Source organism: Pantherophis guttatus, chromosome 14 (assembly GCF_059756535.1).
Source record: "Pantherophis guttatus breed Tessera chromosome 14, ASM5975653v1, whole genome shotgun sequence".
In the NCBI taxonomy this organism is placed as follows: Eukaryota; Metazoa; Chordata; class Lepidosauria; order Squamata; family Colubridae; genus Pantherophis; species Pantherophis guttatus.
Genome location: NC_142076.1, coordinates 22,586,300 through 22,613,011, shown reverse-complemented (window position 1 = coordinate 22,613,011; position 26,712 = coordinate 22,586,300). Strand labels below are relative to the sequence as shown.

Genomic DNA, 26,712 nt, shown 5'->3' with positions numbered 1-26,712 from the left:
ACATCGGCACCTGTGGTGGCCTGAGCGCACTGACAGCGAAAACGGGCTCCCGAGCTCCATTTTCATCTGCGACAGCCTCCTGCAACCCTCTGCCAGCAAAAACAAAGCTCCGGAGGCTCTCCTGAGCTGTTTTCGCTGGCAGAGGCCCCACGGGGCCAGTCCTTCGCTCTTTCCAAGGCAGCCCCGCGGGTCAGATCTAAGCACTCTGCCTTGAGTTTGAAACCCCTGTGTTAGAGGAAGCCTGCTTCTTTTTGTCCAGATTGTAGGATGGTTCCTTGCTGCCAATTCTCTGTTCTGTTCAGTTCTAGCCAAGAAAAAACAAACTGGAGAGAGCAGCACAGTCGATTTGGATGACAAATCAGTTTAATAACCCAGCAACTGAACTAGGCCCCCTTCCCAGTGCTCCCACCCCCCCCGCTCCAGAGAGCAAGTTGGAATAGGAGCCTCCACACTAATTCTCCCCCAACAAACTTTTTATAAACCGCAGGGATTAAAAGGCTCCACTTTAAACAGGGAAGGGGACAGGATCAAGGCACCAGGGCAGAACCTTTTAATGGTAGACTTCCGGTTCTCCAGATGGGTCGGACTACAACAACCATCGCCCGAAGGCCTTGTTGGCTGAGGATGAGGGGAGTTTTTGTCCTAAACCTCTGGAGTATACCAGCTTGTGCTTTTTTTAATTTAGAAGATTTCTATGCCGGGCCCCCTTAACTCTCTGCGCTCCCAGCAGCGGAGAAAGCATCTGACAACGCAAAGCTGGTGTTGCTGAGCTTCCTGAGACCCAACCCCCTTTTCCCAGCAAATGACCCCTAGGCAGCGTCAGAGGAAGTCCCATCGGGAGGCATTTCAAGTGGTTCAGCAGGCACTTTGGGGAAAGGCTCCTCCTTGGCCAGGGCAGCCACAGCTTAAGAGGCCCAACTGGGGGCAGGAAGGAAGCCAGGGCAGGAGTCCAAGATCAAGGGGCTCTACTATCCCTGGCGAGGAAAGCAGAGCCTCCCGGCTGGGCAAGGAAAACTCATCTCCGGCTCCCTTGCAAGGTCCTTGATGTGGCCCTTCAGCATGCTGGGTCCCAAGACAGGCTCCCTCTTCCTCTGGACACAGCCAGCTTTCCTCTTGCTGCTCTCCCCCGTTGCAGGTGAACAGCCATTACCAGCTGCCCGAGAAGCGAGCTGCTCCCAAGGTCCCTCAGAAGAGCATCTGGGCTGGAAGGCCTGCTGGCCCGGCAAGGTTGGGTGGCCGAGTGCCTAAATCCAGTCTCTTGGCCAGCCTGTGGAATCAGAAGGGGTCATTGGCCTCGGAGCCTGTGACGGACCAAGAGGGCTGACAGTGGGGGAATCAAGCGAGGGAAGGCCACAACTCACCCCAGGCGAGGGAGGCGTTAGAGGATGCCACACGCTCCTGGGGCGGAAGAGCCAATGCCAGGCAAGGAGTTGGCACCTTCCTACCCCAGGAGGGCTGCTCCCAGTTTCCGGCCCATCTGTAACTGGGAGGACGCCAGCTGCAGAAGGCTGTATCTGTGGATGCTTCCCTCCCTGTTCTCCTGGGAGCCATGCTGTGGGGCTGCTTCCTTGCCCGCTCTGGGGCTTCCCCCAAGGCCTGCAGATGCCAGCCAGACTGACCTTGAGGCCCGATCCAGCAGGGCGCTTTTCCGCTGGGACTAAGCAGCCCGGAGTGGGGCCTTTGAACCAAGGGCCAAAGTGATTAAATAAAAAGAAGGCAGGAGTGACTTACTCCGCCTGGGTCAAAGCTCTGTACCAAGGCGGGGGCTCCGGTAACGCCCATCTTTTCACAAACAGGCTAAGAAAACCTGTGCTTGCAAGGCCCGGCTGACGTCCATTCGATTCCAGCACATCCGGGGGACAACGGAGTTGAGAGAGAGCCTCTGTGGAGCCCTCTCTGGGGGCGAAGGCCTCCAGCCACCTCTCGTGGCTCAGCACCTTTAGACAACAGTGGCACGTAATTTCTGCAGTGCCTCTCCGCAGGGAGGGTTTCCTGTAGACTCACCCCTGGGGCACATGGGGGCTGCTCAGCCGCCTCTCGAACGCATCTCTGCCCAAGTAGGGAGGAGGGGGCGCTGGGCTTCGGTAAGGGGTCTGGTCGTAGACAAAGTTTCGGCAGGAGGCCAGCTTCGATTCCAGCGCCTAGGAGCGAAGAGCATGGCTGGGTCAGCCCTGGGAAAATCCAGCCTGGATCCCACTGCTTGATTACGGATGGAGGGTAAATCCAGCTTTTCCCCTCGTTCCTCTCAAGAGCCCAGAAGCCTCACCCCGACTTTCCGCAGGAGGTCCCCCACGATGTTCAGTGCTGATATCCGTGCAGCTGGCGTAAGCGGGGTTGCCCCAGATCCAGTCTCAAAACCTGGGATAAAAAAGATGCTTTATTTGCAAAGGGAACAATGGGTGGATTTTAGATCTTTCTAAAGAGCTTCTTCTTGAACTGATTTTGTAACAGGACTTGAGGTTTTTCTACCCAGACTCAGTTCCAGGCCATCAGTGACCCCGGCCATCTTCCCCACTGGGAAGGGCCTAGCGTACAGCCACTTCTTCCCCTTCCCCACCAGGGGGCGCTATTTCTTCACGGACTCTACTGGGCAAGTGAAAAGAAAATTGTGTGTGTGAGAAAGAGAGAGAGAAACTTTTCACCTCTCCTGAAGGCTCCGGGGGTAGTAAATCCATTGCTCGGCACTTGGGGGACCACAGGGGTCGATGGCCTGGAGGAGGAGGCTTGCATGGCTGCGTCCGTCCGTCTGTCTTGCAGGGAGCCCTTCGGCTTCTCCTGCTTCTGCTGCACGGCCAGCTCTTGGCGCAAATCTAGGGGGCCAAAGTAGCTCAAGGGTGAGATGACCCTGCCCCTCCCCGCCCCCAGTGGGCCTCGGCACCCCAAAGTGCTCTGAAGCGCACAGCTGTGTCCAGGGAAGAGTGTGCAGCAGATTCAGGAGGCAAAGGCTCCTTCTGCCACGTGCAGGAACAGCCCTTGAAAGGGGGTTGCTGCCTGCCCGGCTCCTCTTCCCTCCCTGACATCTCTTCTTTCGTGCTGGCCCAACCGCAGGCCCTCCCGGGGCTTCTGGCCCAGACAGCGGCTGGGAAGCGCCAGAGTGCGGACCGAAGCACTGCCCACCCACCTCTGGCTTCGTCCTTCAGCCGCTGCACGGACTCCAGAAGGCTCTCCTTCTCATCCAGCTCGCTCTCTAGGAAGGCGTTGCGTTCGATGGCCTGGTTCAGACGCTGCTCAAAATCTTCCAGGGACATAATGGTGGCTCTGCAGGGAGCCCAGGCGGAGCGTTAGCCGGGCCTGGAGCTGGGGGAGCCCCCCCTCTGAGGAAGCTGGGCCCCATGGCCTCAGAGGGTCAATGGGGAGGCTCCAGGGCCCCTCTTGAGAAGCAGCCAACCCTGTCCCCCCCTCCGCCCGGGGTACCTCTTGGCCCTCTCCAGGTCGTCGTTGCACTGCTCCAGTTCCCGGATATACTTCTGCAGCTGGTCCCGGGTGGCCCTCACCTGGCCCAGCTCTTCCTCCAGGGCCGAGATCTGCCGGTGCCCATCGGCGTGGTGGCTGGCAATCTTCTCCTAGCCCCAAACAATCACGCAAAACAAGATGCCACTCTCACAGTCAGAGGCCCTTTGCCCTCCCCCATGGCGTGTCCTGCCTTGTCTTGCTTCCCCCCCCAGAACAGGGCTCTGAACGCCAACGCTGCCCCCGAGAGACAGACCCCTTGCCTCAGCTTGGCTCTCTCTCTGCCACCTGGCAGCTGGTGCAGCTTCAATGGGCCTCTGTTCCAGCACTGCTCCGGGGGGGGGGGGTGTAGTGTTGCGGGGGGCATGGATGAATGATCCAATTGTCAAAATGGCTTTCCCTGTCCGAGAGCTGCTTCATCAGGTGATGGACTGTGGGATCACGACGTTAAAAACCGGATCCCCAATCACTTTAGGCTGGATGGGGGAGGGGTGGTGTCCCTTTCCCCTTCATCTTTGATGAGCCTCGCATTATCTGCCCGCCCCTTTCTTCCACCAGCCCACAGAAGCGGCCAATTTCCCCTGGCCAAACTCTGCCAACATCCGGAGCATGAAGAGAGGGCAAAACCCAACCATCCAGCTGAAGCCAAGATGCCCATCTTTGCATATTTAGGTGCCCTGAAAGGCCAGCATTGGCAAGGCCACAGCTGCACCACACACCTGGAGCCCCACCCCGTGTAAATGCATGCGAGACCTACATGTAAATGTCCCTGACTGAAAAGTAAATCTCAGACACACACTACCCTTGCAAGGTAGGCCTCTGCCTCGCCCAGTTCAAAGAACTGCTTGCCAGGCGGCCCTGCAGCCGTCCTTCCCCTGCTTGCCCACCCAGGACTCCATTTCTCTCCTCCTCCCCCCCTCATCCAAGAGAAACTCAGGAGCTCAAAAGGTGCCCCCTAATGGCCAGGATGGCCCTTGCAGGACTGAAATATTGTCTGCACCCCAAATCGGCTCCAGCCCCCCTCACAGGCGATGCTGGGGCTCCCCCGGCCCTAGCCTGTCTTGCTATGTCTCCTCCTCCAGGGGGTCTGGCATACAGGAGTGTCCCCGGCTCCCTCCTCACCTTGACCGTCTCCACCTCCATCTGCAGCCGGGCGTTCTCCGAGAGCAGGTCCCGGTTTCGAGTCTCCAGCTGCTGCAGTTGCATCTCCAGCTCGGCTTCGTACTCGCGGCTGCCTTCTTGGAACTCACGCAGCTCCTCCTGGGCGCTCTTCACGCTGAGGGCAAAGCAGGGCAGGAGCCGGTCACGCCAACCTCGAGGCTGACCCTGGTTAAGGGACCGGGCAGGTGGCTGTGCTGGCACCCCATGCCTGCCCAACGCCCAGAAGTGTCGCTGCTCAGTGCCCAGGGAAGCCAGAGGGGGACCTTTACCACTGCTTGTATTTGCCGGAAACCTCCTTCCAGTAGTTTATCTCGTCTTCCGCAGAATCGAACGGGCTTCTTTCAGGGTCAGTCATGGTAGAAGCCGCCTGGCATGATCTTCCTGCGAATTGGGGAGAGGAGAGCATCGGGAGCAGGTCAGTTGCAGAGCCCACCAGGCCAGGGGTGAAATTCACTTAGCTTCCCTACCGGTTCACAAATATGCATGCACCACACGTGTGCTCGCTTTGCTCGCTCATGCTGTCACCTGCGCATACGCAAAGCCTTCTGTGCATACGCAGAGGTTGAAAAAGGGACATCATGATATCCGCACGGGTGGGCGGAGCTTCCCGCAGCTGCCGCTACCATTTCACCCGAGCCGGATAGAACGGCTGAATTTCACCCCTGCACCACACGTCTGACAGGACCAGCCACACAGGATAATATCCCTCCCAGCCTTGTGGTCTTATGATCTTATTCATGTCTGAATCATTTTAAATAAAGATACGTTTTTAAAGAAAAATAAAGGCAGGTCCTAGAAAGCAGGCCAGAGTGGGACTTGGGGAAGAAGAAACGCATTTGGGCTTGTGGTTGGTCCGAGAGCTCATAATCCGGCTAAATTGAAAAGCGCACTTAATAGGTTTCTGTCTGCTCCTCCATCGTATCTGCTTGTGACTTGCTGAGCCAAAGGAAGAGGCTCAACTGCCTGGACTGGCAGCAGCAACAAGGACGCCATAAACAGAGTTGTGGGGGAGCCACTCGGCTGGGCAGGCAGGGGGCCAAACGGGGCAAGCCAGGTGAGAGCTGGGCCAGGGCAAGGCGGCCTCTAGCTGCTTTCTTTGCTGCCTTCGAGAGAGGCCAACTGAGAGGACCTGGGGACCACTTTGCAAGCCGAGCCATTATGTCAGGAGGCTCAGGGAACCCCCCACAGCTGGACTGTTGTTTCCTGCCTGGGCCTTCAAGCTGGGAAGGGGTGAGGCTGCCCACCCCTCCCTCCTTGGCACACCGCTGGACTGGAAGGCAAAGCAACCCCGAGGTCTCTCCCCATCACAGGTTGCCCCTTCCTCAGGCCACACTCAACTCTGACAGGAGGGTAGAGGGGGGCACGTCCTCTGCTGGCCATGCACTTTTCCTTCCATCAAATTTTTGTGGCATGGATTTTAAAATGGACTTTACAGTTTTCCTGGATTTATTTTTACACTTCATATGGATTCATTTAAAGATAAGCCCCTTGCCATTGGTACCTCTGTAGATTTTGCTCCAACATACAATTCAGAAGTAAAAGAAAATGCTTCACTTCTACACGTCAATGTTTTACTGCACGTCCCGTGCCAGAAGGCCTCTGATGGGGGTGTCCAGGGGTTGCCGGCCAGGAGGGAAAGGCCCCTCACCTCTGAAACTGGCTGGAGGAACAGTAAGAGGCACCAGGGGCCAGAAGAGCCCATCAGGAGTTGGGGGGGGGGGCGAGGGAGCCAAGAAGGGGCCTGGTCAGGCCAAGACAACTTCCCAGCCATCCTTGGCACTGCTCCAAACCAGCCCTTCCTTTCCCAAACGGCCACAGGGGGGAGGGCCAGCGCCACCACCGGGAGAGCTTCGGCCAACCGCTTCACACTGGACGGTGGGTATTCAATGGCCAGGCGCTCCCGAGCGGTACGGAGGGTCGGTCCTTGGGCGTGAGATCGCTTCCCCAAAGGCTGCTTACTCCCCCCCCCCCCGGCCCGGTGCTCGCAGTCAGGGCATCGGGCACAGCCGGCTCAGCTTCCGTGGGTCACTTTCCCCCCTGGTCCCCCAACTGCGCTGCAACAGCGGGGCCGGCCGTGGGTGGTGTTGGGGGGACATCGCGAGGGCCCGGGGGAGGGGCAGGAAGCGCCCTGAGCCACGCAGGACCGACCTCCCTGCGGCCAAGGGGAGCCAGGAAATGCCGCTCAAGCCCCCTCCCGGAGCAGCGGGAACGCCGGCCGGAAGACTCTCCTCAGGCCCGGCGAGGGGCGGCTGGCTCCCGGCCCCGAAGCTTCGCCCGCCGCCACTCACCCTGCCCGCCGCCAGGAGACGCCGCCGCCGCCGCCGCCGCCGCCCCGCTCAACTGCAACTCTCGCCCGGCCGAAACAGCACAAGCGGCCTCCCATTGGCTGCCGGGTCACGCGACTCTGCCGCGCTCCTCCAATCGGCGCGGCCCGGCGGAGCGTTGAAACTTTTGTATCTTTTCTTTTTCTCAATGGGGGAGGCGCGCGCGCGCGGGCGGAAAAGGCGGGGGGGGGATGGGCTGTTGGAAGCCGCCAGCAACGGCAGAGCTTCCCTCCCCCCCCCGGAAAGCAACCCAGCCCCCGCGGGGCCCCTCCCGCCAGCCCTTGACCACGACGCTCGGCAGCCAGCCAGGAGGGTAGCTCCCACGCCCAACTTTTGGCCCTGCACGGCCAGAATGATGGGATTTGTAGTAGCCCAACGCCTCCGGAGGATGCTCGGCCGATTCGCTCGGCCCCCTTTACTGAAAGCCACTCCAAACCGGATCCTGGGGAGATCACGTAGGTGCCAAAAGATGAGCAAAGGACGCCGGATATTTGCCAATCCAGCTGGCCTTGTTTGTTCTCACCCTGAGAGAGAAACAGGCTTAGAAAGATAGGCAATGAGAGTTCCCCATTGTTGGTTTGAGCTTGGCAGAGACTTCACCCCAGCCTGTTTGATTCCTATGCTGGTCCCCTGACCGTGCTGGCCTAAGGAGGGTAGCATTCGCCCGCTCACTCACCTTTACCTGGCCTGCAGGCAGCTTAGCCTAGCTGGTGGGGGGAGGCAGCCTCGGCCCTCCGCTTATTTTCCAAAGTTCCAGTTCAGCTGAGCAAACTGACTGACCCCTCCGTCTGTCCTCTACGCAAGAGAGGAAGAGCTGCCAGGAGAGCTGAACCTCTTCTGTGGAAGGAAAGAGGCACTTTGGCCTCTGTGTGAAGGTAGCCCCAGCTCCCCCCTTCCTTCTCCTCATTCCAGCTGCCCATTGAAGGCAACAGGTGGGTCAGCCAAAGATGACTAGGAATGGCCAATACTTTTACGTGGAGCCCACGTGAATTGCCGGTGTGTGGCAGGATCAGGCTGGACTAAGCGATGACACATCCCTGTCAAATGGGCTCTTCTCAGGTCAATATTTAGCCCGAAAGCTCCTTGGGTGTCCTCTGGCCTCCATCCTGCACCCCAATGTGTCCGTCAGTCCAAAAGACCAGAGATGGCTCAAGAGCTGCACTTCCTGATGTTGCCGGGCAGGCCTCTTGAGCAGATGAAGGATGAAGGGAAGGAGACAGGCTGTGCAATTCCATTGCCCCAAATTCCTGCTCTCAATTAAGATGGTGTGCTAATTCATGGATCTCTTCTTGTTAATTGTCAGGATCACAATAACCTGACAATTAACTGTGGCGCTTCCTGTTGTCTCACTCCCAGCCTCCCTGGCGCTTTGGCCAGTCAGGCGTCCTGAAGGAAGCACAGGCCAGGAAGGCTCGGGTGGGAGGGGGCATCCAGGCCGCTCTCAAACTGCTGTTCTCATTCAAGAGAATTTCACTGTGTGAAGAGGAGACCTGAGGATCATTGTTTTCTGCCTGGGATGGGATGGGAGGAGGACCAGTGGGCAAAGACCCCTTTGGGCAAGGGGTCTCTGAGCCAAAGCACAGAAGGAGGGCATTGAGGGCATTCGCACACACACAGAACTGAACTTGGCTTCCCAGTTCGCGTGGAGACAGGCAGGAAAGCCGGCTGTCTAATTTTAGCTTGGCGTGGGCGTTGCAGTCAAGATTAAATCCATGTTTCATCTCATTACAGTCTAATGAGTTCACTTTTCTTCCTGAAATCTAATAATCTTAAAACATTTAAAAGCTGATTTATTCATACCACAGCCACCCACTTCCCTTCCCTTCTTTGCCCTGGAAAGATTTTGTGTTCCAAATAGGGCTTCCTTGCATGGATTTGATCCATTCCCCCCACCACCACCACCACCAGGCCCAGCTGGGGCTGCTTGAAGTTCGGCCTGCAGAGACCCGTTCTAGCCTGGCCTTTGCCGAGTTACTCTGTTCAGGAGAAGCTGTTTTGGGGGAATTGGGTGGAGAAAGGGGCTCTTGCCTCACTCGCCTCCTCCTAACCTGCTGCTGGCCCCAACTCGGTGGGTACAACATGAAGGAAAAGAATGGGAGGGGGGAGCTCCAGACTCCTTTCTTGCTGCACAAAAAACTAGCAGGAGCTGAATGTGTTACAAAGGGGCTGCTTTCCGGGGCTGCCCCCTACTTAGGCAGGCAGCCTTGCATCTCTGGGGCCAGGCCTGGTAAGTCCTCCTCCCTTCGCTTCGCCTCCTCTCTTCTCCTCCCCTCCCCCCCTCTCTTCTCTTTCCACCCTGTGGTGGAAAATTCACCAAAGAAGAAGGGAGGGCGAACAAGGCTGCCTTCCAAGGGAAAAGACCCTACAGGAACATTCCCTGAAACAGAACCAGTTGACAGACAGGAGGAGCCAGGCCCCGAGCTGGCTAGAGGACAAGGAGAGCCGGGTGAGAGATGAGCTGATCTACGGTCCAGCCTTGGCTCTGGCCCTTCTCGCCAAGGACGGACACTTTCTCCCTCAGCCCCCACGGACCAGCCTTAGATTTCTGAGGGAGAACGACTGCGGCAAAAGCTTCGGCCGGGAGGGGGCAGCAGTGTTCAGAAGTGCCTCTCTTGACACGCTGGATTTCTTTGGAAGCTGAGTAATCTTTGTACCGTTGCTACTTTGGTAATTTCTGCCTCCTGTGTATATACAACCGCTCTTCCTCAGAAGCAGAGCCACAAATAAGCAAATTAATGTAACTGCTTTCCCATTTCCTTCTCTACAACAAACCCCCACCAATGTATGTGCACTCAAAAAGTCCACACCTCCTCAGCATACAAATCCGTGGGTCATGTCCATTTTGCTCTCTGAATTAATGCAAACCTAACCCTAACCAAGTGGATTCCCCCACCCCACCCCAAGGGGACATCTGCTTTTCTGCTACCACATGTAGTGGTGTGGGCCATGAATTACAAGGAGGTTGGTAGCCAATAGATGTCCATCTTTGCAGGGTTCTACTGCTGCTGTTTTCCTCCAGTCGAACCCCTCACCTGCCTCCCCCTTCTGGGTCTCTGAGAAACCACCTTTGCAGTGCTGAATGGCTGGAGGTATCCACGGCACTCAGTCGTGCTCCCGGGGGGGGGGGGCATGGTCAGAAGCCGTCTAGCCTCCAAGGCAACCATGAGCTGGCTACTTCTTGGCTTTGTGTCCCCCCCCCCTTTCTAATCCAGCAGTTCTGTCAAAAGTTTCCTCAAGTTTGTGAGTTTCCAAGGTTTTCCTTGGAAGGAGCCCCCAGGCCATCCCCCTTCCTCCTCTTCCATCTTTCCCCATCTTGCCAGACTGCGATGTCCACCACCTTCACCCCTGGCTTGGCCATGACCTAACAGACCAGGAGCCACTTCCTGTGTGAGAGAGAGAGACCCCCACCTCTTCCGAAGAAAAGTCCTCGGAAGGACCATCGAGTCCTCAATGCAGAGCCATCTCCAGGGAGGAAGTGGGAGTTCCGTGGAATTCTGGAACTGTCTGTCTTGCAGGCGTCAGTCTGCAGTCCAGCCCATCTTTGTCACTTGCATCTCTGCGTGGTTCGGTTTCCCTGAAATCAACCATTTCAGAAAAGAAGATAGAAACCGCAGTTTCAGTCTTTCTGGAGGATCAGAAACTGGCTTCAGGAAACAGAACTGACTTTGATGCTGGTAAGCTCAGCACCCTGAAAGTCTAGATTTCTTCTGAAGCGCTTCCCACAAGAAAAGCGAGTGTCCCTTTTTTAAAAGAAAAAAAAAAATCTCCATGGCAACTTGTGTTGCAAACCTCTGCTCAGAGCATCTGGGTCCCTGCCTTGCTGCAAATCAGACTGAGCTAGTCCACTAGTCAGACATTCAACAGGTGCTGATTTTCCCAGCCTGGAAACGTGTCACAATCCTGCCTGTTCAGAACTGTTTTAACCTAAAAGATGAACCCAAGCCAGGGATCTCTCAGGGAAAGATAAATTTCTGAGGCTCCTTTTAAAAATAGTTGCTGTTTGAAAGTGTGTGTGCTGTGTGTGATTAGACTGAACACCCAGTTCAGGTAGAAATTTGTCTTTACAGAGTGCTTTGCTTGTGCAAACGAACACAGGAAGACGTAAACCAGCCACAAAACCTATGTTAAAGCTGGCTTGAGCATCCTTACCAATAATAATCTAGGACTTGGAGATCCTGTAAGACTCTTGTGTGAAAACAGGAGTCAAAAGTTGTAGGCCCAGTTTGCCCGAGGGCTGTGGAAGCCAAGATTCCTGCCTTAAAAGTGACAAGAAATCCAGTGGTTCTCTGGAGGTCCTGCAGATTTCAGGAAGCAGCAGCTGCAGCCTCTTTCCAGGAAAACAAAAGTAACATCCTGCTTTCATTCTCCGATCACTTATCTTAACCTGATCAACTTCTAATGGGATTTCCAAAAAAGCTCTTATTAGAATCTGGGACAGCGAGAAGTGCAAGCATGGGGTTTTCCTGGAAAGCCTTTTGTGAGAGGGAGGGGGGAGGGAGGGGCAGGGGACAGAGAGAGAGAGAGAAGGGGGTGGGGACCGAAGGCTTGAGAAGCAGAACAGGGACAGCTGCTCTGTTCCCAGTTGTGGACGCACCGGAGCAGTGGGGGGGATGGGCAGGAAGGACTACCTGGATCTGACCCTCCCCCCCCTTACTAAAATCAGCAGTAGATTATTGGACACTCCTGACAGGATCTCCTACTTTATTTCACTGCTCTGCTGGGCCCCTCCCAGAGAAAGGAGAGGAAGGAAGGCTGTAAATACCATTTGGAGACCCCCACCTTCTTATGAAAAGATCACTTGCTCCTTCGGCCACTGCAGAAACCACCCTCTGCTGGAAGTTAGGTGACAGGACAGCCAGGAAGCCCCCTGGTCCAAACCCCTGGGAGGTGATGGGAGGGGGCTGCCCATCAGCTACTGGCCCTCTGAACAAGCTCTCTGCAGGATAACCTTCAACTGGGGTGCATCTGGTGGCCTTTATTCGCCAAAAATGTCTATTGATTTATTAATGGAATTTGTGGTCTCCCCAGAAGCCACTCTGGGCAGTGTGCAAATTCACTGGAACAGCCGGGCATTAGGTAAAGAATTCGGTGTTAAACAGGAAGTGGCTTTTCCAGGCTGGAGAGTTGGTTGCCAGCGGTCCCTGATGCAACGCCTCACTTCTGAGTTCCCGTGAAACACATTCTGCCTGGGTTCTCTGGAACCGTCGCTCCTTCACCTGGTCCAGCAGCAACCAATGCGGCCCCGGATTGCCTCCCCACCCCTCCCGACCTCCGAGCCCAGGACATCGTGTCCCGCTCCGGCTGCCAAGTCAGCGGTGACTCCTGTCGCCTGCCTGGAAGGGGGGGGGAGGGTAGAAAAGGAAAGGAAAAGTCTCCCAGAGATACAGCTGACTGCCGGCCACGTGTTTTCTGAGAAGTGGGCCGGGAGAGGAGAAACCAGCGCCGCTAAGAACCACCAGAGCGCCTCTCTGGAGAGGCTCCGCCACTCTGGGCCCACCGACCTCCCCCTCAGCCTGCCCGCCTCGATTGTCGCGGGAGCCAGGGGCCCTCCGCGTTTGGCCAGTCTTCCGCTGCCCCCTTTTTATCTAGCTTGCCCCATCGGCTGCCAGCATTCGGAGGCTCCCTCCCCTCCCGCAGCCCCCCTGCTTCGCCTGATCCTAGAGGGGGGCTGAGGGAAGCCCAAGATGCAAGGCTGCCCCGCGCTGCCATCTCTTGCCAGGTACAAGTTTCCAGGAATTGGCCACCGCTTCCCATCGGCCCTTCCAGCGCCTCCTCCGGGCACGGGGCCTGAGGGGTCCAGGAGGGGGTGCTGGGGGCCCCCGTCCCGCCTTAACTGCGGGACGACTGTGCAGGCAGAGGAGGGGGGCGGCGAGGGGGCGCCAAGCAGCCCAGAGTCCCGCTTTCCCTTTCTTTTCCCCGCAGCCGCTCGCTTTCCTGGAGCCGCCGCGCCTCCAGAGCTGCCCAGGCGCCCCCCCCCCCCGCCCAAGAGGGAAAGCGAAAGTGCCGGGGGGCGGGGCCTGCCAGCCCTTCAAAAGCCCCCGGCGAGGGCCGGCCGAGCAGACGGGCGTTGGGCGCCGCGCCGAGAGCAGCTCCCGCAGCGGCCCCAGAGCAGCACCAGCGGCCGGTCCCGGCGCGGACGATGCGGCTGCGGCGGCCGCGGCGCCCCGACCAAGCAGCGCGCGCAGGCAGCGGGGCCCAGCCTCGGCGAGCCGCGGCGGCGAGGAGTCCCTTTCGCCGGAGAGCTGCGGCGGCGGCGGCGGCGAAGAGAAGGCGGCGGCGGCGGCGGCCGAGGCCCGGCCTTGAGCGGCCCCGCCGCGTCCCCCAGCCGGCCTCGCAGCTGCGGGCGGGGAAGGCAGCCCGCCGACGCCCAGGCGCCCCCGGTAAGAGCCTCGGAGGGGTCGCCGGGCCTTTCGGGACGCACCGCGGCCGGCTGAGAAGCAGGGACCCGCGGCGGGGTCGAGCAACTGGAAGGGGCGGCTTCGCCTCGCCCTCCTTGTCCTGGCTCGGCTCCCGACGCTCCCGACGCGGCGGCTTTGTCTCCCCCGCGCTGGAGGGACCCTTTCCCGCCCCGTCCCCGCGCCTCCTTTCGCCATCCCCACGGGCCGGCCAGCTGTGACCGCTGTCGCGTTGCCTCGGCCAGCCTCGCCCGAAGGGCTGGCCTGCCGGGGGCAGCTTCGGGCGGCGCGGGACTTCTGTCCGGCCAAGCCGCTGGTGGGTCTTGCTTGCCCTGTGCCGGCCTTGCCCGGAGCATCCCCCTGGGCACTTCAGTGGCGCCCCCGGCCTCCTTGGTTGGTTCAAGGAGGGCAACTCCAGGTGGTCCTTATCCTGAAGTTGCGGCTCCTCCAGCGCGCCTGCTCTGGTTGGCAGGCCAATGGAGCGGGGGGGGGGGGCGCTGCTGGGACCGCCTACCTGTAGGGCCTTTTACGGCTCTCCTGGTCTGGACAGAGGCACAAGCGCAGGAAGCCAGAGCTCAGGACCCCCGGCCGAAGTCCCGCATCCCTCAACTCTCCCCTTCTCTGGCCCTCTCAGGTCTGCTGAAGGAGAGAGCTCCTTCTTTTATTGATCACGTTACATGCTGCCCATCTCACTCACCCCTTAAGAGCCCTGAATCCTCGACCTCCTCTTGCCCCAGCTGGAACACCCCTTTTGAAGAGCAGCTGAGTAACATTCAAAGGGTCACCTCTTCCTGGAGGCTGATCTGAAAGTCTGCCTGAAGATGGGGAGGAGGGGCTGCTTGAGCGGGAGAGCTCAGATTACTCAGGAATTTGGCAAGCAGACAAGTCACAAAGAAGGCTTGATTCTGAGGAAAGGAACTCTTTGGGATCCACCTTGGGGGATTTAGGCCTGAGCAAACTCTTGTACTCTCTTAGGGTGGACTTTCCTATCCACTGGGTTTCCAGAGAGAAGGAGAGAAGAGATCTGGCAAAATCTGCCTGGACAGTTCTGCACAGGGCGGTGGGGGGGCTGTTCCTGTGCCAGGAAGGCCTCTTTTGTTCCATGCATCACTTAGAGAGCTTAGATTCTGGCTGATGAGACTTCCCTCCTTCTCGTAACCATTCAAAGTAAAACCAGAAAGATGGGGAGGAGTGTAGCCGCAGCAGCTCGTTGTGGTGAGGGGGGGAGGCCGAAAATATCTTGCTGTGGAGGTTGGTCTTCCACTCTGCCTCTGTTCCTGGAGAGAAGCCGGGCGGAGAAGGGTTGGCGGTTGGAGCATCTGATGGAAAAGGCGTGAAGCTGAGCTGGCGGTTCCTGTCAATGGGCCTCTGTGGCTGAGAGGGGAAACCACGGCTGGGCAGAGAGGCGGCCTTGTCTGGGGTGCCTCATTTTCTGACAAAAGCAGCCGAGAGTTGGCTTTGCCTGGCAGAGGTTCGGATCCGGCACCGTGAGGGATGTTTCTCTTGGTGGTCCCAGCAAGGCTGCTTTGACATGCTGTGGGTGGATCCTAAGTGACCTCTTTTGTTTCTCTCTGATTCGCAGGCGAACCCCAACACAGCAGCCCTCCCCTGGCCCCCCACGCGATGGGAGGCAACTCCAGTGGGCCTCGGTTGTAGGATGGTAGCACACAGCAGCGTAACGCCCGAGAATGGAATTGCAGCGGAGCTGAGAGGCCGGCTTCAGCCCCCCATCCGGGCCGCTCTGCAGGTCCGGCCCCCCCACGGCACAGTGCAAGCCCCGCGGGACACCCACTTCCACACCTTCCGCTCACAGGAGGACTTTGGCATCATCGTCCGCACCATCACCTTGCTGGAGGAGTGCGGCTTCTACTGGGGTCCGCTGTCGGTCAGCGCTGCTCACGAGAAACTGAAGGATGAGCTGGTGGGGACCTTCCTTCTCCGCGACAGCCGGCAAAAGAATTGCTTCTTCAGCGTTAGCGTTAAGACGGCCACTGGGCCCACCAGCGTCCGGGTCCTCTTCCAGGCCGGTCACTTCAGCCTGGAGGGCAGCAAAGAGGCCTTTGACTGCCTCTTCAAACTGCTGGAACATTACGTCAACTCTCCCCGGAAGGTCCTGGTGGCCCCACTACACAAGGAGCGCCTGCGGTCACTGCAGGATCTCTGCCGCAAAAACATTGTGGCGACTTTTGGGAGGGAGAATTTGCCACGCATCCCGCTCAACCCAGTCCTGAAGGCTTACCTGGAGTCCTTCCCCTTTAAATTGTGAAGGGGGGGGAGCATTACACCCGTGGATGCACCGGAGACCAGGAGGAGGAGGAGGGGTCCCGGCGCTGGGAGTGGCGCCTTGGGGGTGTGCAATCCAGGGAGCCAGTTGTGCCCTGGGAGTTGTGGGAGAAACGGAGTCCCTGCGGTGGCAAAGCGCAGGTGGCACGGAGGCCCCCTGTGGCGCTGGGCATTGTGGCGCTCTGGGAAGATGTGAAGGAGACCCCTGGCTGGATTGTTATACAAGCCCAGGCACCGACATGAGCGCATCTCCATTCTGTAGCAGTTCCACTGAATTCGAACACTTGACTTCCAATGTTTACACACTTGAACTGTTTGCACAAACTGAGGCCCTCAGCAGCCTCGCCAGTCATTTTCTGCTATGCAGAAACATTTTTGTTACTTTATATCTATTTTTTCTAAAAGTTAATAATAAACCTTATTATAAAGGTTCTTTTTCTAAGGAAAAAAAGACTCCTTCTCTGGTCTTTGTGTCCTGGGATTTGGAGTAATTGCTGTTGGAAAAAATGCAAAGAGGGTGGATGGTTCCCCCTCCACTCCCTGTCAGCACTTCAAGCTTCATTTACTCTTGTGCTGACACTCCCCACCTGGCCTTCACCCTGGATCCCTCTCTGGCCCAAAGGGGTCTCCGCCAGGAATCCCTGAGCCCAGAAAGCACCCTCTTGGGCAGGGCCATCTCCATCTTTCCTGGGGTGGGGCAGGAGAAGGCAGCCAAGGGCCCCCCCTGAAGGTTCACTTGGGCCCTGCCCACTGGGGGCCCCTCCTGCAGGAAAGCCTCCATGCTCGGTGGGAGGGGGGGCAGTGGGCTCTGCGTTGCTCATAGGCTTCTGGGTACTTCCCAGGCTCCTCTCCCGAGGATCGTCTTCCCCCAGCAACTCCAGGTCACAAGAGGAGTTCTGAAGGGATGGTGCCAGCCCATCTCCCGGCCTGGGGAAGCGTGTCTGTGCAGATGGGCAGCCTAGTTGTGGGTGGGGAAAGAGCCACCTCATCCCCTGGGCTGGAAAGTCAGCTTGGGGGCCTGGCGGAGATATTGGGTTGCTTGGTGGGGAGGGGGCGTAGAGGGGCTCTAAAAGCCTGGACAGAGCCAGGATGCAGGTTTTGTGCAGGAGGGATCCACTCAGTTTTCTCCCTTGGCCGCCCCATCCAGTGATGCCAGCAGAGCATGGGGCAACGTAGAGCAAAGCTGGGTTTTCTCTCTGCTCCTGTGTAGAAAATCAGCCCCAGGGTGGGTGGGTGTTCTCTGGGTCTCTGCCAAAGCAGAAACAAAAATGCCACAAAGCTGCTTTTCTGCCTCCTTTAGCCCAGAGCTGCCCTGCTTCACATGACCTGGAGAGTGGGTGGTTAGGCTGGAAGAATCAGCCACCTAGACTGATGCCCCCCTTCTGCATCCATGGGAGAGGATGTTTCTCCTCTCCACACACACACACACACACCCAGCTGGGTCCAGCATGGGCTTTATTTGAGTGGCTTCTCCATCCATGCCAATCCCGGCCTCCTCCTCCTGCTTTGGTTCTGCCCACATGAGTTCTAAGTACAGATGGGTAGTCCTGAGTATTGTTTCCTTTCAGTTGGAGGATGAAAAGCAAATGCCCTAACAAGGTGAAGAAGTAAAATAAGCCAAGAGGTCCCCCTGCCCCATTGCAGCTCTGAGGGCAACGTGGCTGTTGGGAGGCTCAAGACAAAGAGCAAGGCAGGGGGATGTGGGAGAGCAGGAGCCAGGACTGACCTGGGGTTAGGATCAGGACCCAAGGCAGAAGTGGAGAGGATGGATGGCTTCCCTTCCCGAGAGAAGATCCTTCTGCTCACCTTCTCCAGCTCCTAATTGGTTTCAGTGCTCCGCTAAATCTTGGACGGTGCCCAGTGCATTCAGCTCCACTTCCTTCCTTGCTGTTATTTCCAAGTAATTTGGAGGAGGGGGAGGGAATAATTGTGCACAACAAAATACATGAATCTGTTTAACTAGCAAAACTGCTTGACAAGCAGAGCAAACTTCTAAGAACTTTTTCCCCAGAAAAAAATCCACTTGACTCCATGGAAAGGTTGAGTAAAATCTAATAATAGAGCAGCCATAAGGAGGTAATTGTTATATGGAACTGTGAAAAAATGGGAGCGTCTGTAATTTCCCCTCATTCTGAACAATGCATGCCATTTCCAAGGAACCCTGTGCATTTCATTAACTTTCACCAGCTTGCTTTCTTTCTTTCTTTCTCTTTCTTTCTTTCTTTCTTTCTTTCTTTCTTTCTTTCTTTCTTTCTTTCTTTCTTTCTTTCTTTCTTTCTTTCTTTCTTTTTCTTTTTTCTTTCTTTCTGTTTGTTTCTCATTCTGTTCTCTTTAATTTCTCAGTAACAGAAGGTCAGTTACACCAGAATCAACAGGGGCTTTTCACTGTACAATGGAGGCCATCTTTGGTTCCCTTTCCGTCAAACAACAAAGGGAATTCTACCCCAAACAATGTTTTTTAAGAAGAGAAGTGGGGGGGAATAAACAGAAAGAAACCCCAGCTGTGCTTTGGTGCATCGTGCAGAAAGTGCAAAGCTTTCTCCGTCTCTTTCAGAAGGCTTCACTTTCCTGGGAGTCCCTGATGTGCTGTTGTCATTCTCCAAATCTGCTTCAGGCAGGGGACTGTCTGTCCATCCTTGCTCAGCTGGATTCCGCCCCCCCTCCTCCCCGCTTAGATTCCTCTCAGTTGAGGAGGTTTGAATCCTGGCTCAGCCGGGGACTTCACCAGAAGATCCTGGCCAAGCCCGTCTGCAGCCACCCAGGGTTGACGTGAGGTGATAGAAGAAGGAAGGAACGTGCTGTTCCCTCGCCTCCTCTTGCAGAAACCGAAAGCAAAGGCAGGCAAGTCAACCGTCAACTGGGACGCTGAGCTGTCCTCACAGCCTTAGCAGAGGCTGCCCAAGCACCATCCTGCTGGGTTGGCATGCCCACAGGGAGATGCCTCCGCACCGTTCCCCTCTTGGTGCCCTGCGGCCCTCCTGCCCCCACGGCATAAGCAGGGGACCGCCATTAATGGCTACTTCCAGCCAGTCAGGCTTGAGGATTCTGCAACTGGATTCTGCTCCTCCCAGGAAGAGCCAGAAGTAAGAAAAGCCTCAGAGACCAAAAGTGGGGCTCCTTTTCTGAATCTGCCACTCAACAAGGTGGAGGGTGCTGGGGGGAGGGGCAGGAAGGACACCCAGAAGACACCAGCACAGATGCTGTCAGAGCCTGGATGTCGTGTATACATTTCAGGGTCTGCTCTCGCATTGGAACCGAGGCAGCCAATGCCTCCCGGTTCTTCCTGGCTTCCCAGGAATTTAGCCCCAGAGGCTCAGGGGCCTCGTCCTGGGCAGGGCCAGGCTGGGCCGCTTCCTTATTTGAGCAACGCCTGGACAGGAAAAGGAGGCAGCTTTTATGGAGCTCAGGCGGGACTTTGCAAAGGTTCTTGATTGGTCTGCCAGAGTTTATCCAGAAAAGCCAGATTGGTCTCAGAGCAGAGTTTACATTGCTTAATCAACTCGAAGCATCGTCAATCAACCTGAAACCAATCCTGATTTAACCAGGATTTTGATTCTTCCCAACCCAAAGGAATGCTGGAGAGAAAGGAGCCAGGAAGATGCTTGCTTTCTAGGGCCTGCCCCACACTCTCTGCTCCTTCACCACAAATAACCAGAGGGGGCCATTTTCCAGTCCTCAAGAGGACCCACAGTTTCCCAAGAGCCAAATGGTGTTTCCTGGCCACCGCAGCTGCCCTCCTGGAAGAAAGGGCGTGGCGGGGTCTGAGTCGCATTCTCCAAAGGGTCGCATGTTTATAAATTGCCTCGGTCTTTCAAGGGGGATGGGGTTTGAAAAGCAGCAAGCAGGAATAATGCAAAACATGATGTGGAACTAAGACACCATCAGTGCCACTTTTGGCTCTTTGGGCACCGCCGCCCTCTTCCCTGCCTGCCTGCCTGCCAACCCCAGGACAGGCCTTGGAGGCAGAGCTTCCTGAGGCCCTAGGAGGTCCTGGGGAGACTGCATTGCCACCCACTGTTGGCACATCTATGACACACCTTTGATTGTGCCCCTCAGCAAAACTGAGGCACCTCTGCCAACACCTGCCCTCCTGCTAAGGTGAGGCCTGGGTTGGCAGCACCTGGGAGAGGCCCCTCGTGTTACACAGTTCACAGCTGGAGCAGCTGCTTCTTCTCACCTTACTTGGTAGACAATAACAAGAGAGGCTCAAGCATATTCTGATCTTGGTGATTAAAAGAAGCCACTTCCTTCCTGGCAAACATACAGAATGGCTCTGCTACCTTCCTCCAAGTACAGCACATTAGCACAATTGCAAGGAGTGAACTTCCCACAATGACGGCTCACCTTTGTTTGCAGCCCAAGAGACGCAGCCATGGCCGTTAGAGAGAAGCAGGACCTCCAAGGAAGAGCCTGGCGCCCCATGGCGGCTAAGCCTCCCCAGGGATGTGTCTGTTGCGACTGTGTGTGTGTGTGTGTGTATCCCACCATGGCTGAACCGCACCATCCTGGAAATGCCATACGCATTTCAGAGCAGCAGATATTGGGAAAATGTCGGGGCTTCCTGGGGTTCTCTTTTCCCCGCCTAGCCCAGCAAGGCATGTTTAGCACTTTCTGGGTTCCATGTAAAATTAGATTAAAGGATCCAAGTCCTCACCTAAGAAACACCCAGAGAGGCTGCAGAGGGTTCCCAGGAAGTGCTTCACAACCAGCCAAACTGCAGCACCCTCTGAAACAGGGCTGGGATCCGCACTGTGGGACCAGGACACCTGGAGAACCCTCTCTGACTCTCAGGAGGTTTCTGTGTGTCTGTCCAAGGCCGTTCTTTGGGGGGGAGGATTCAACAGGTAAAGCTGTCTGTCTTGCAGGCCCAGGGTAGGGAAGGAAAGGGGGGCGGGGGGGCAGGAGTGAAAGGTGAATTTACAACCAGCAGCTGCCCCACCTCTGCCTTAGGGGAGGTCTCAGCTGCCACTTCACATCTCTTGCTGAAGTTGAGTTTCCTTTGCTTGTTGAAACCTCTGATGTTAGTAATCTTGTTATGACTGAGGCCATTTACAAGAAGTCAGACTCCGGTTCCAGTGAGCGATGCGGCTGCTCTGTTTCTTTTCTTCAACAGCAGATTAAAAAAAAGGGAAGAGAGGACATCCTGTCAGCCGGAGCAAGCTGGCCGTATCTCGCCATCAGAACTGCTAATCAGCAACGGCACAAACAGCCCCTCATCATCTGGGTCCCAACCCACTGCCAGCGATCAAGAAGGCTGCGGGGAGGGGGATGGGGAGGATGTCAGACCCTCTCCAGCTCATCTTGAGGCAGCGAGGGATCCCTGCAATCCCTCTAACCAGAGATCCTGGTTCAACCGAGGGTGGAAAGCCGTGCTCAGAAAGGCGAGGTGGGTGGGTGGCGGAGCACCGGCCCCTTCCTGGTCTGCAGGATTAAAGCTGAGCCAAGGCAAAGCATGCAGAGGCTGGGGGTGGGGAGGGGGAGGGGGAGGCGGGAGGAAGCAGAGTTTTATTGGGTGACATTCCCCCTCTAGGTGAGGTTCTCACGTTCTCACCTGCTTGCTACAAGGATGTCTTCACCTGCCTGGCTGGGAGGGAACCTGCACCTGGAGAAGCAGTGGGCGTAGTGAGTTTTGGCAATGCAGAGCTTTCCCAGAGAGAGGCCCCGATTCAGAGGCTGCAGTCAGGAGCTGGTGGGGGGAGAGGGGAAGAGGGTCTGGGGAGTCACAACGCTCTCTCCCTCCCTCCCTCCCTCCCTCCCTCTCGCTCTGTCATCTTGACGCGGGCCATCATTTCAGAAAGAGAACAAGGGTTGAGTTGCCTTCTGCACAAAGTTCAAGGCTGAGAGGGAAGTTCGGGTGCCTTGTTGAAATTCACCCTCTGCGCAAGGCCCTGCACTTAGGCAGGAAAAACTGAATGCCTAGACATGAAGTAGGCGGCCCCTGGCTCAACGTTCATAGCTGTGGGGGGGATCTAGGCATCCTGGTGGGCAGCTGCTTAAGTACGAGCCAGCCGTGTGCGGCAGCAACCAAGAAAGCCAACGCAATTCTAGGCTGCATCAACAGACGGACAGTGTCAGGATCATGTCAAGTGTTAGGACCACTTTATACTGCACTAGACCTACTGGGTCCAGTTTTGCTCACCATGATACAAACAGGACGCTGAGCCCCCTGGCCCCCTCCAGATCCCTCAAGAGTCCCTCTCTTCTTGGGGAAACATTTTGCAGAGCCCGAGATGCCCAGGGGACATTCCTAGGGTGACTTGGGCATGGTCCAGTCAAGGTTAGCCTCCTCCTCCTGCTCCACCTCCACCTCCTCCACGTGCAGCTCCCCTTGGTCTCAACTGCCCTCCTTTCGGCTGCAGCTTCTGCTTCTCCAGCCAGGAAGCAACTGCCAGGATCTGCCAGGATCTGCCAGGATCCCCTTCCGAGAATCTTCCTCTTCTGTGTTTGTTTCTTTTTAAGGGCAGCTCATGCTGATTACTCAGAATCCAGGGACGGCTTGTGGCTTTTCTTCATAAATACTCTGCCCTCTTAATTCTCTGGACATCAGAAGGGGAGGCAGAAGGACAAACACACACGAGGCCCTCAACAAGGTTTAATCAACACCAGTTGAAGCTCTTGGAGAAGGGAGAAGCAACACACATTCGGCTCTTGGCTGAATTACACCAACATGTAGCCCGCTCTCTAAGGGGTCTTTTCCTTGAAGACTGTTTCTAAATGTGGCTGCTTGCAATATTAAAATAAACAGGACACACTTTATCCCCCCATCCCACTGTTATTGGAATTAAGGGCTGATTAAGTTGTGGGGTGGGGGGAAGGCAAGAATCCAGAATTAGGAACTAAAATAAAATGCCAATGCATCCTGCAGCCGATCCCTGGCTGCTTGTCCTCCCTTGGCCCAGCCCACTTGTGGCCTTGGGGATGCATGTTCCTCAGGAGGCATCCAAGCCCTCAGAGCCACACAGATTTCTTGCCACGAAAGTCAGATAATTACAACAATAATTCTCTCCCTAACGAGTTCCAGTAAACGATCTGCTTTCACTTTCTCCAGAATATCACTGTTTACTCTAAAAGGGAGGTTCTGCATTGACAGTCGTGGCTTTGCTAACCATCCACGGGAGGAAGCCCTGCCCATCATCTCTGCTGTGGGGAGGGGCTGGGCTTTTGAAAACCCCTGGCAAAATGCTGCAGGGTGGCCTTTTGTGAATTGATTCTGTGGAAACAGGTGGAAAAAAACCTGGAAAAAGGGACGAGCCAGGGGAGAGATCAAGCAAGTTCCCAGGATCCAGGGCTTCCACAAGGCACAGGAAAAGGTGAAGCTTTACCCTGCTGAATGGGGAAGCCCCCATGGAGATCTGGCCTCCCAATTTAGCATCTCCGCATCTCCGCATCCTCGTAGCAAGTATGCAGTGGATGATGGATGATGATGGCTGGCCTTCTAACGGGTTGATGGAAGCTGCAGCCCAAGGTGGGAAGAGGACCAGCCATGTGAGCTGAAGATGATGGGTGTTGTAGTCCAAGCATTTTAGAAGGCACCTGGAAGGCTGTTTCTGTTGAGGCTTTGTGCAGGAATCAGCCTTCTCTTCCCCCACCCCAAACGAGCCCAGGGAATTGACCACCACAGGGGTGCTGAAGGCCACTGAAGCCGGTTGGCTGAATTTACACAAGGTGTGTTTGTGTTTCTGGATCAATGCTTAATCTTGAGGGCTGAGTGGAGCCTCCTTGTGCAAGAGCAGCTTGCCTCCAATGGAGGCGAGCAAAGCCTCTGCTTGTTCTGGAAGGCATGTCTCTTGGGTTCACACAGTGACCTCCATACTGGGAAGGCCAGAATGGTGAACTGGACCGGCTGGGCAGCTGAGAATCTGGCTGCAGATGAAACACATCTGAGTCACCCAAGAATTCCCTTATTCTCCCCTTCCCCCAACCTCCCCACTCACCTAGGAGTGCCTTGAAATCTTCCTAAATTAGGTTTAAAAAACCTGCTAAATTGGACTGGATGTTCTGAAGAAAGAGAAAAAAAGTCTAAGAGATGCTGGAAATTCCCTCCGTTCCAATTCTTCTGCCTGATTCTCGATTCAACTTCCTTTGTAAACTCGGAAGGTGCCCAAAGAGGCCCGAAGAGCCGGGCGCTGGTCTGTTCTCTACCCACAGGGGCTTTCCCCAATTCCCCCCACTACCCTGGCCTGAGAAGGGCCACGGGAGGCCTGGACGTGGCGCTGGTGCTAGGAGGCCCTGGGGCTGCAGAGGCTGAGGCAGGCCAGCCTCCCTGACCGGCTCCTTTCTGAAGAAGTGGGGGAGCAGAAGGGAAATGCCAAAATTGCCTTGTCTTCATCCCAGGCCATCCTAGTTCCGCAGCCTCCCAGGCTGGAGCATCTTCGCACTTCCTCCGGGTGACTCACAACTGGCTGGTTTTCTCTAGGGAGATTTGGAGGCACTCAGAGAAGTTGACAAAGCAGCCCAGGGAAGGGGAATCGGCACTTCCTCTTTCTCGTGCGGTTCAAATGGCCTCTAAAAAGAGGCTTAAGCCACTTCTTGTGGAGAGGGGTCAGGATTAGCTCTGTCCACCCAGGCACGCCACCAACCATACGGCTCACGGATTGGCCTTCCTGCTCGACACCTGGGCCAGAGGTCTGCCCCCCCAAAGCCCAAGGACAGCCCCCCAGAAGGACAATCAGCACAGGTGGGGCTGTAAGAAAGGAAGGTGCAGAACTAGCTTTTTTCCCTCTTCAGCTCAAGGTCACCGATGCACCTAAGCCTGAACTAAGGTCTGCCACTGAAGGGAAACTGGGGCTGAGAAGACCCCCAGTGGTGGGGCTTATTTCAATCTGAGCGCTTCTCCCTCAAAGGGAAGGTTTGCAGTCTGGTTATGCTGAAGGCAAGGGACGGTTCCTCCCCTGGAGACCTCCCAAAGGTCCTCAGGCTTCGATCCCTCGGAAGGTTCGGCTTCAGATCTCACCGTCTCCACGCCCTGCTGTCGCTTCTGGTGCTGCGGTACCAGGGGGTACAAAAACGGGAACAGCTGAGCTTATCGGTCACTTTCTGTGAAAGCCAACACAGGACAGCAACTTCCCAGGAACTGGCAACAGGGAGGAGGAGCAAAGGGAAAAAGTGAGGGTGTAAGGTTGGGGGGGGGCATTAAACCAGCTGGAAGAAAACAGCTAGAATTACGTCACCCGTCTTGCACTCAACCACAAACTGAGCCCTGAGAGAAGAGAGCCAGGCTGGCCCTGTCCACAGCTCTTGAATGCAGCCTTGGGCACTGAGCGGGCCCCACGCAGTGACTGCTCCTGCAGCCCAGAAGGGCAGCCGCTGGCGAAAGATGCTGCTGCTCCCTTAGACCTCCTGGGGACTCTTCAAGCAGCAGCCTCTTTTTTCCCCCCAAGTCCGAAACTGCTGCTTTAATGAGCAACAGAGAGATGTCTGCACTGCTTTGAATCGCTTTTCATTTTTTTAAAGAAATAACTTTTATTAAACAGTTTGTCTTTAAAAACAACAGATTAGATTAAAACAATAGATTAAGTCTATGTTTAATTATCTCTTTTTCGTTTCTAATTTCCTGGCTGTGGGGTTCTTTCTGCATTTTATCTTCTAATTTTCCCAATTTCTTTTTCTATTTGTTGAAAGTAATTTTTTTCTTTTGTTATCCTTTGATTCATGGTCGATCTCTTTTTTCTTTTTTCCTCCCCCTTCCATTTGACTATTATCGGGTTAAGATCTGCCCAGGTATTCAGTTTTATCTCTATTTCCTCTACGGTTTTTCCTGTTTCTGAATCCATCCAGACCATGTCTGTCCGGGACCATGAGTTATGTGGGTTGGAAAAATACGTATATTGTTTTTATTGTGAGCTCATTTCCTTCCAAATATCTTTGAGATTTAACTCTTGGGTCATTTCAAAGAACGTCTTTGATAATGTTCTCCTTTCATAATTTTTTTTACTTCCTGATTTGTAGTCTTTTTTGGGATCAACCACCGCATTTAAATCTCCTAATACGCATACATTATCTATTTTCAATTGTATAATTTGTTTATGAAATTTGCAGTAATATTCTTTCTGTTGTGTGTTTGGTGCATATATGACTGCAATTAATGTTCTTTTTTGTTTTATTAGTACCTCAATCAATAACGTTCTTCCCTCTTTATCCGCATATATTTGTTTGGGTTTTAACCGATCTTTTATATAGACTGCGATTCCTCTTTTCCTTACTTCTGTTAGGGCCAAAAATATTTTACCTAATTTAGGGGCTTCCAAAAGATTACAAAAGATTCCAAAAGAATGGAGGAAGAAGTGACATTATTTTCGGTTAACATAAACAGACTAAACTCACCGATAAAGAGAAGACAAGTAATTGCTAAACTCCAAAAACAAAATACAGACATTATATGTTTACAGGAGTTTCATATGAAAAAAGAAGAAGGTAATCTTGAATTGCTTCTCAGATCACGTTCAAGGCTCCAGAACTGATGAAGCTGCCTCTGAAATGTGGGGATGTTTAAAGAATAAAACCCTATTAGAACACCTTGACATGAAAAAGCACTTCTGAGAATTCATGATATTTGAACAACTGAGCTCTGCCCTCCAGAAAGCTTTTTAAAGGGCCTCTTTCAGCAGAATGTGTCTCCTGCAAAGGCAGTGGCTGCTGTACGGTTTTCAGCCACCAAAATTATTCCTGAAGGGAGAGATGGAAAAATGGAAACGATGAGGAGGACTTCTTGGAAACGGAGGTGGGGCTGGCAAGAGTAAGCCGATTCTGGTGAATTCAGAGGTTGCTTTCAAGAGGGGAACTGGCTCGCCTGCTCCTTTCCCACCAGTTAAAGCAGACAAATGAAACCCAGAAGGACTCGGATGGTGGCAAAGCTGAACCTGCCCAGGCTGCACACAAACCCAGCTGCATCCAGGTTTGTGTGATGCCAGGCTGGGAGTTTCTGCCCCACAAGGGTTTCTGGGCAGGGGTTTACCTACCCCTGCTGGGACCAGCCACACACGGGGGAAGAGGGACGCCTACCGGATTGGCTACCTGTTTCATTTTCAGAAGGAGCATTCTTGTGTCTCCACTGAGGTGTTTTTCCCGTGCAGGTTCTGCCTTGCGACAGACAACCTATC

At 55.3% G+C, this 26,712-nt stretch overlaps 2 protein-coding genes across 10 annotated transcripts; one reads left to right on the top strand and one right to left on the bottom strand.

Annotated features, from left to right (window-relative positions):
- Window positions 1-345: 345 nt before the first annotated feature.
- NDE1 (nudE neurodevelopment protein 1) lies at window positions 346-14,157 on the bottom strand. 9 transcript variants are annotated; one of them, XM_087878731.1, is made up of 10 exons: window positions 14,028-14,143; window positions 10,344-12,268; window positions 4,881-4,992; window positions 4,573-4,726; window positions 3,415-3,563; window positions 3,122-3,258; window positions 2,643-2,810; window positions 2,267-2,358; window positions 2,005-2,141; window positions 346-1,267 (listed from the first exon to the last, which is right to left on the bottom strand). In XM_087878731.1, exons 3-10 carry the CDS (start codon window positions 4,964-4,966, stop codon window positions 1,186-1,188), a joined length of 1,005 nt encoding a protein of 334 aa, XP_087734857.1. In that variant the 5' UTR covers window positions 4,967-4,992; window positions 10,344-12,268; window positions 14,028-14,143; the 3' UTR covers window positions 346-1,185. The 9 variants fall into 9 exon arrangements, with proteins under 9 accessions (XP_087734857.1, XP_087734856.1, XP_087734855.1 ...); XM_087878730.1 differs by having other exon boundaries at window positions 10,344-10,509; XM_087878729.1 differs by lacking the exon at window positions 10,344-12,268 and having other exon boundaries at window positions 14,028-14,157.
- On the top strand, window positions 12,971-16,064 carry SOCS1 (suppressor of cytokine signaling 1). Its single transcript, XM_034441460.3, has 2 exons — window positions 12,971-13,315; window positions 14,913-16,064. Exon 2 carries the CDS (start codon window positions 14,988-14,990, stop codon window positions 15,594-15,596), a length of 609 nt encoding a protein of 202 aa, XP_034297351.1. The 5' UTR covers window positions 12,971-13,315; window positions 14,913-14,987; the 3' UTR covers window positions 15,597-16,064.
- The last annotated feature ends 10,648 nt before the right edge of the window (window positions 16,065-26,712 follow it).

Excerpts from the sequence above, each read along its gene's own strand:
- SOCS1 (XM_034441460.3), top strand. The coding sequence starts at position 14,988 with ATGGTAGCACACAGCAGCGTAACGCCCGAGAATGGAATTGCAGCGGAG.
- NDE1 (XM_087878729.1), bottom strand. The coding sequence starts at position 14,103 with ATGTTACTCAGCTGCTCTTCAAAAGGGGTGTTCCAGCTGGGGCAAGAG. Across the intron at positions 3,564-4,572 it reads TGGAGGTGGAGACGGTCAAG|GAGAAGATTGCCAGCCACCA; the intron begins GTGAGGAGGGAG and ends GTTTGGGGCTAG. Across the intron at positions 2,359-2,642 it reads CCCCGGAGCCTTCAGGAGAG|GTTTTGAGACTGGATCTGGG; the intron begins GTGAAAAGTTTC and ends TTTTTATCCCAG.